Genomic DNA, 9,046 nt, shown 5'->3' with positions numbered 1-9,046 from the left:
TTCATTGAGTATTCATAAATAAATCGTTTTCATCCTTATGTGGCTTCCATTCATTGAGTATTCATAAATTGGTTGACTCACCACTAGTTAAAAATAAAATTTAGTTGTCTAATTAAATAATGCCACAAAATTGAAAAATAAAATTTAGTTGTCTAATTAAATAATGCCACAAAATTGAAAATGAAAGGTGAAATATAGAAGTGGTGTATAGCATTAATCATTCGCAAATTATGCATCAATAACATCAATCATTAAATAACTTCAAAGAAATTGGAGGTGATTTTATAGAAAATATAGAATATACTTTTAATAGAAGTCATTCTAGATTTTTTTTTTAAATAGTCAAAATGAATTAGTAGTTGAACACATAACTTGATTGAATATTAAATGATACAATATCTTATCTTAATGATATACAATCGTATAAATTAAAAATGAAAGAAATAAGGGTCAAATCCAGCTATAATTATATCTTTAAACTTGTTAAAATTGTACAATTAACCTATTTGACTATGTTATAATTGTACAATTAACATATCTGACTATGTCATGTAGATTAATATTTTTTTACAAAAATTAAAATAATTATAATAATAAAAAAGCCGACGACTTCTCCATAGCAAAAAGTATTTTTTTTACTTAACTATTATTTTTTAATTTATGAATAAGATTCCAAGTAATATGCCATGCAAGCAAAAAGTATTTTTTTTACTTAACTATTATTTTTTAATTTATGAATAAGATACCAAGTAATATGCCATGCAAGCAAAACAAACCGATTACCTTTTGATAACCTGTTAAATATGATAATTACACATTTTTAACAAGTTTAAGGATCTTAATTAAAAGTTTGTTTCTTATTAAATATTACTTAGTACTTAGTACTTACTCTATATTATTTATTATTAACCTATAAATTATGGAATATCTATTTATTAATTAGTAACCTATGAACCTATGAACTTATAACTTAATAGATGGAGTGGTATATGAGTATATGAGCAAGAGCCAAGAAGAGGCAGCATGATCTGAAAAGGTTAATAATCTGCGCCAATCTATCTATGCTATTCACCAAAGTAAATAAGTACTGTAAAGAAGATTGACCATAGAAGTTGAGTTCTTTCTCACCCACACAAAACCCCAAAAACGGAAAGAATGTACATCTGACCTTTTGATCCTCCAAACCTCCAACCAAAACCCCCCCTCCTCATACAACACTGTCAAAAGCCACTTGGAATTGGACACTCTGCATTGGCTTTGGACTTGATACATTGGCGAGCCCTCGCAGCATCCTCACCACGTCAGCTGTGTCGTCGAGGTAATACCTGGCTCTGCTCGGTTTTTGTCCCACCGTGCAAGCAAAGATTTCGGGCGCAAATTTTAGGGACAGACTGGAAACGCAGTTTATTATGCTCTCGAACATGTCCTCGTCTGATCTATCGTCTCCCACGCACATTACAAAATCTGGTGGCTTCCCACTCTTCACCATTGCTGATAGAACCTTCTCCGCAACTAACCCTTTGGTCACTCCCTGCATGTCAAGTCAGTCATAAGCAGTTTTAAAGCCATGCACCATGTTGAGCATATATATATATATATATATATATATATATATATATTCAGGATCAAATGAGAACTATGCCTTAGGTGAGAACCTGCATGAATGCACACAATTTACTACACAAATGCACACAATCTACCCCAACGGTAGACTGTGTGCATTCTGCACCTGGAGTATTAGATTGCGTGCATTCATGTAGTTCGCAGGTTCTTACCTAAGGGGTGATTCTCATTTGAACACAAGCTTATTTGTGTGTGTGTGTGTGTGTGTGTGTAATCTCGATATCAGCTTAAGCTTGCTTTCAAGTAAAGTAGAACACATCTTTCAATTTAGTATCAGATTCAGACGAAAGGTTGTGACTATCAATTTTAACTTTTACGCTTCCTTCAATTCACCACAATACGAAAAATGAAGAGATGTGGGCAGGGGGAGAGGAGGTTGGGGAAGTGAGAAGGGAGAGAAAAATCCTTACTTGTGGTTTGACTTCGACGATATGCTGGCCTCTCTTAACGACAGCAGGTTCATTTGCAAGAACATTTTCCAAATGATCAAGCATTTCCTTTGCCTGGCAAGAGCCGAAGTCGGGGTCTGCATCCTGGTGGTGCCAAACCAAGGCGGTCTCCTTAGTTTCGATAAAAGAACCGTCAGTTGCATCGGTATATTGTTTCATTACAGGCTCAACAATTCCTTTCCATTCAATATCAGCATCCATGCATTCCCAGTTGGATGCTTTACTCCACCTACGACAAGAAAGAGCCAGGGGTCTAGTTTACACAGGTGTAGATAAGGAAAGGAAGCTGAATATAGCAAAATATAAAATTGAAGTAAACATATCTTGATTAGAATTTACGCAAATATCCAAACCATGGTGTACATATACAAATTCTTTAATTCATACCTTATAAAGTAACCATGTTCAGCAGCTAGTCCAACCCTCTCACATGGTGCTAGCCATTCGTTCAATTGACTTCTTCCTCTGCCGCTTACAATGAACACCGTGTTCTTAGGATCATTGGACAGAGCATTCAGGAATGTTATAACTTCTACACTAGGAGATTTAACAATAGTTGATTCCGGTACGATAGTACCATCATAGTCCAAGAATATCACCCTCCTGTTTGTCCTTCTGTATGATGAAACTATGTGTTCGATTGACAACTTTCTAAAACTTGGAGAAAGTGAAATGACTTTGAAACCAAGGCCCAAGCCAATACCCCAGCAACGCTTATTATAATGATCCTGAGTGGCCCTTTCCAGGTCCTGCACAAAGCTGCGGGCCCAATATGCAACGTCATGTGAGCTAACATACCGGTAGTGTTTTTCATGACGCAGTTGCTTCTCAGAACCAGTCATGGTGATTGCAACATCAAGTGCCTCTGCCACAGCTTCAATATCCCATGGGTTCACCCTAATTGCTCCACTCAAAGATGGTGAACAGCCAATAAACTCCGACACAACAAGCATGCTAGTCCGAGGAGAATCGGTTTCAATTCCCATGGCATCATCCATACCAGGGGAGCCCTGCCTGCAGACAATATACTTGTAAGGTACCAAGTTCATCCCATCCCTCACTGCATTAACTATGCAACATTCAGCAACAGCATAATAGGCAGCCTTCTCATAGTGAGCGACAGGTCGATCAATCAAGATTACAGGCTCATAGCCAGGGGAACCATAACATTGATTGACTCTTCTAACAGTTAAATATGTCTCCCTCTTTGCTTCTTGAACATCTTTCCCAGAGCTCCGAGCAGGATTCACAATTTGGACAAGAACAATCTTACCTTGCAGCCCTGGGCGTTGTTTCAATAGTAGTTCAAACGATAGCATTTTCAGACTGATACCTTTAAATATGTCCATATCATCAACACCAAGAATGACTATTTTCCCTTTAAACTGCTCTTGAACTTCTTTGACCTTGTCAAATGTGGAGGAAAGATTTAACATAGACACCAGTCTACCCATATGTACACCTACAGGCAGAATTTTTATATAGACAGTGCGACCAAAGTAATCAAGTCCAATGTGTCCTCGTCTAGATTCATAGTCCAGGCCTAGCATTCTACTGCAGCAAGACAGAAAATGGCGGGCATAATCAAAAGTATGAAAACCGATTAGATCACAGTTTAGCAATCCTTTTAGAATTTCATCCCTAACTGGCAACGTTCGGTATATTTCTGATGAAGGAAATGGGCTGTGTAGAAAGAACCCTAGCTTGACACGATGGTAACGCTTCCGCAGAAATGTAGGGAGAACCATAAGGTGATAATCGTGAACCCAGATATAATCATCCTCAGGGTTAACTACTTCCATAACTTTATCAGCAAACAATTTGTTGGCAGATACATACGCCTGCCAAAGATGACGATCAAATCGATCTGCATGGTCTGGACACATGGGTAGCATGTAATGGAAAAGAGGCCACAGTTGTTGCTTACAGAAACCATAATAGAAGTTTTTATGGATGTCAGGGGGTATAAAAGTTGGTACACACTTGAACTCATCCAGTAGTCTCTGTGCCACTTCCTCTTGTTCGCTAGCATCTATGTCAACCTTGAGGGAACCAACATATATGACCTCAGATTCTGGAGAAAACCCATCCTTTAATTGCAAGAGAAGTGAATCTTCATCTAAACTAAAGCACCATTTTGAAGTTCCTTCATCCCTTTGAGCATGCAAAGGCAGCATATTTGCCACTATGATTTTTCGTTCTTGACAAGTGGATGACATACTATCTGAGTCACCATCAGAGATGATTCCTGGAACAGTCATTAGTCGAGGAAGAGATCTAGGAGTTTGAGGGACATCGAGTATTTCTTCAGAGGCCAGGTCCAAGACATTTGAAGAAGATCTTGATGCCATAACTGGTAACTGAATTTGTAACTTAATCAATAAAGAACTGATAGATCATAGAAAACAGTGTTCAAATTGTTGGCTCAATCTGTCATGAAATTAATAACCTCCAGCCTCTCCAGCCTACAAGATGCAAAATGAATTAATGCCATTTTACCAATATTCCACAACAAATTGGACAAACATAAAATAACATTGGCCTCAGATATCATCAAAACATCAAACTTTGTGAAAATGTAAAAAAGAAACAAGTAAATGATACTACCAATAAAAACCACCATCAAGGATAAACAAATTAAAATTTTCAAAAGTTTCTAGCTTGGAAAGAGAAACATGCATTGTGATTTGTTGTCAATAGGGAATTATATGCACATATTCAATTATATCTACAGCCCACTGGACATTCTAAGAAAGCCCACATGATCAGGCCAGAATGAAGCGGCTAAGTGAGGATGGAGTTATTTGACATTAACCATTTTGATGATTTCAACCATTCAGGTCAACTATCAGTTGGAAATTCCAAGAGAGCAAACATTGTGGGAGATAAGGTAACAGTTTTCCACCGAGTGTAAAGTATAAATATATGGCAATCTAACATTAAAAAGAAATAGTTTGAAGTATTGGATCAATTTTAACTCAGAAACACAGTTGAATACCCACCAAATAGTCTAGCAATAAAAGTAATTGCATATATGTGTCAGTGGGTCTTCATATATTGCTTAATAAGCCAAAAGGAAGACAAAAGAAAGAGTCTTGATCCAATGCACCCTAAGGAAGATAAAATGTGCCACGGAATAGAGAGAAAAAAATCCAACAAAAGCAACAAGGTATAATGATGTGTCAGGTAACCCCTATATTCACCTCAATTGAACATTTAGTTTATTCCTAACTAAGTATAACAAAATGCTACAAATAAGCAAAAGTGAAAAGCTATGCATTCTCAGAGACTTCCATCAAAACCTCAGGGATTTGGTTACAATAACTGCAAAATATGACCTCAGGGATTTGGTTGCATCAAAACCTGAATTGTCTGAAAATATATTTATCCAGTTGGTAAACAGAAACAAGGACAATGACATGATCAATTTTTGGAGAAGTCGATAAAAACACAAGTTGGAAGATATTGCTTTCTGGCTTAAGAAAGTGGGAATCTAGTGGAGTAACTTTTTTTTTTCTTTTCTAGAAGCAGCATCCCAGGAGATTTCAACAAAATATTATAAATAGCTAGGCAATAGTTATGCATATCTATTTTCTATGAACTTCCAACAGCGACAAAATCATAACTAGTCAGGTGTATTTAGTTTTATAATGCAAAAATCCGATGATCACGACAAATTACAATGATTAACCAGCAAGTATGAAGCAGCTCTAAAGCACTTAGGTCCATTTTAACAAAAGTATAATGCATGAAACAAGTTGTGTCTTGTGACTAGCAGGTAAGGATGGTGCAGCAAGGCAAAGCGTGAAAATCTCGTGCACATAATACTTTTTCAACAAAAAATCCAATTAACATGATCAGATACATGATTAGAAATATGGAGTAAATCTGAGTCATTCGATTTTTTTTTTTCTTTTTCCGAAAGGCAAAATAACCAAAAGCAACAAAGTATCACTAGCTATGAAGTAGTGCACATGACAGCATACTGTAATGGTATAACCAACCAGGCAAGTGTGATGCAACTCATTAATTTCCTTTCCAGCAAAAAAATCAATCAACCATGGCCATATTCGTGATTGCCAGGCAAGAATGGTTCAAATTGCAGTAACTTTTTTCTTTTCGGGAAAACACCAAATACTACAAAATAATGACTAGCTGTACACAGGATATGCAGGGTCTCCATTCTCGTGCTCTCCAGCAAAAATCTCAAGCTGGTTACCCCAACCTTCATAATATTTTTCATGTAAACACAACCAAAAACTATCTTCTTTTTTTTTTTTTTTTTAATAAAAATTGTTTCAAATGAATTTTATTAACACACTGAAAACATTTAATACCAGTAAAGGAAAAACAGGTCTTCAGTTACTTTATTAACATGACATTTCATCCATGGTCAACCAAATTCATAACCTAATTTGAATACATTAATAATTTAAACATCAAGTCCAGTAGTACCACTCAAAAATTTCCTGGTCATTTTATCATTTCTCCTAAAATTTATTTACCCAAAATTTGATCATACCTCCTGAAATACACGGAAACTCTCCTAGAAGAATCAAAGAAAAACACCAAGAAAAAGAGAGCAGTAAGCAAAAGACATCCGCCACTTTCCAAGTCAATTCACTACAACCATTACGCAAACTACCAGGCAGTAAACAACTAGCTAAAAACGAAAAAACAAAAAAGCTCAGAAAGCTTTATAAGAACCAAACACGATCGAAGAGAAAGGAAGAAAATCCTTCCCATATAAAAAAGTCTCTTCCATCTTTTCTTAGAAAAATTTGAAAAGTTTATTACAAACAATCAAATTTCAAGCCACGCTATTCATCATACAAAAAACAATCATAATTCAATCATCCCATTCTGCATAAAACAAAACGAACTAAAACCATTCCAATCCCAAGCTTCTAACAATTCAAATGATTTTCCTCTCCATAACACAAAACGATAAACAGAACCAATGCAGAAACCGAACAAAAAAAAAAGATAAAACAGAGAGATAGGAGGTTATACATGCAGGACTTCCCAGCGAGATTGCGGCGATCGGAAAACGCAAACAAACAAACCAAAAACAAAAAAAAAAAAAACAAAAACCGATGATTTCACTAGGCAATGACGTGTCCACGCATTCGAGCCAGCGAGAGAGATGTTTCAACGGAAGAAAATAGAGAGAGAGAGAGAGAGAGAGAAATGAGTATATGCGAGAAGGGATGGGAGCACTGAGAAGGATATAGTTTCTCCAGAGAGAGAAAACAGCGATAGTGCAAAGCTAAATGACACTTTTACCCCGTAAGGACCTGTTTGGTAGTCTGTAGTTATAATTCAATTACAGTTTAATTCTAATTTTTTTGTGAAACACAATTATATTATTTGATTGGGGAGAATTGTAATTCTACGGAATTTCAGTTCAGTTTGGGATGAAAAAGAAAAAAAGATAAAATTAAAATATTACTCTTAATGATAGCGATGATGATTATGATTACTATCAAGGACATTTTAGTCTTTTCCTTTTAATTCTCATAAATTCTATTTTTAGCAATTAAACAATGTAATTGAATTTTTATTTTATTTCCTCTATTCTTTTCCCACGAAGTTACAATTCATTTTCTCCTTAATTTCTTTCTTCAAACCAAACACTAGGTAAAGGTACAAGCTTTGATGCGTGAAGTACGGCACCTCATTGCATTGAGAAGCGGGGTATAAAGGTAAATTGAGTGGTTCGCGGTGTCGTTTTTAACTGCAAGGGGGAGAAACGGATAGAGTCGACCACACTTTACCGCAGTCGGTTTTATCTAACCCGGTTTCGAATAACGCTTGATAATTACGTCTATGCCCTTAAGGATAAACTTTTGTAAAAAATTTAATATTCCCACGATATTTCATTGCGGTTCAGATATTTTACCTCATTTGTTAAAATCTTATCCGTCTTAATAATTACTCATTACTCAAATACGATACATTGATTGCACAATTAAATAATATTTAATGATACAAATTATAAAGATATAAAGATAAATAAAAATTAATACAACGTTCCTGAACAAAAAAGAATTGTAAAAATAAATAAAAATCAGTAAAATTTGTATATCTACAAAAATGTCAGTAAAATGTAGAGCATCCAATAGGCATAAATTTTGAGTAATTTTTACAAGTGTGAATAGGAAAGAAAAGATGTGAGGGAAGAGAAAAAGGAAAAAAATGCAAAAGAAATCTGGAAAAAAAAAAAAAGCTTCAGATTAACGCGTCCTGTTGGGCACTGTGGTTGCGCTTCACGTGATTAGGGCGGGATATTTTTTTCCTTCGTGGGTCCCATAATTCGGATAAAAATCAAGGTTTTGCAAACCTTCCAAAATCTACTATTGTGGATGCTCTAAGTTATTACATTTAGGAAAATACTACTTGGACTCCCAAGTTATACTCCCTACTTTTATTCCCTCACACAAAAGTTTAATGTTAACACTTTTATGGGACCCACAAGATGAAGATAACTTATCATATCTTGTCACGTCAGAAAATAAAAGGGAGAGAGTAGAAAATGAGAGTCCATGTAATAGAACTCTTACATTTAATAGGGTTAATAATTTAAAAAGTTAATTCCATAAATGGTCCTTCGACTATTGACTTTTACCAATTTTTGTTCTCGACTTTTAATTTGACCAAAGTTGGTCCCTTAACTATTGGTTTTGTACCAATTTTGGTCCTTCTGTTAAATCTATGTTAAATAAGTGTTAAAATTGAGGGCAAAAATGTAAAACCAAATATTTGAGCCTTTTATATATTACTGCAAGGTAATATATACTCTGTAATAATTATTATGTTTTTGTAAATTCTTTAACGGGATGTGAAGTGTTATTGTATATTTTATTGTTGTATTAGGTGTTTTTTTTTTTTTTTTTTTTTTTTTTTTTTTTTTTGCTTTATTTGATAGCAAAAATGGTAGAAAAGGACACCAGTATGTTATTATTATTTTTTTT

General features: G+C 35.0%; 1 protein-coding gene across 1 annotated transcript; it reads right to left on the bottom strand.

Moving 5' to 3' along the window:
* Positions 1 to 996: 996 nt before the first annotated feature.
* LOC116027332 (probable alpha,alpha-trehalose-phosphate synthase [UDP-forming] 9) lies at positions 997 to 7,268 on the bottom strand. Its single transcript, XM_031268891.1, has 4 exons — positions 7,086 to 7,268; positions 2,460 to 4,537; positions 2,034 to 2,301; positions 997 to 1,531 (listed from the first exon to the last, which is right to left on the bottom strand). Exons 2-4 carry the CDS (start codon positions 4,421 to 4,423, stop codon positions 1,208 to 1,210), a joined length of 2,556 nt encoding a protein of 851 aa, XP_031124751.1. The 5' UTR covers positions 4,424 to 4,537; positions 7,086 to 7,268; the 3' UTR covers positions 997 to 1,207.
* Between the last annotated feature and the right edge of the window lie 1,778 nt (positions 7,269 to 9,046).

The sequence above is a fragment of the Ipomoea triloba genome, chromosome 8, assembly GCF_003576645.1.
Source record: "Ipomoea triloba cultivar NCNSP0323 chromosome 8, ASM357664v1".
NCBI lineage: Eukaryota > Viridiplantae > Streptophyta > Magnoliopsida > Solanales > Convolvulaceae > Ipomoea > Ipomoea triloba.
The sequence above is the reverse complement of the archived record's forward strand: the minus strand, read 5'-3'. Positions and strand labels throughout refer to the sequence as shown.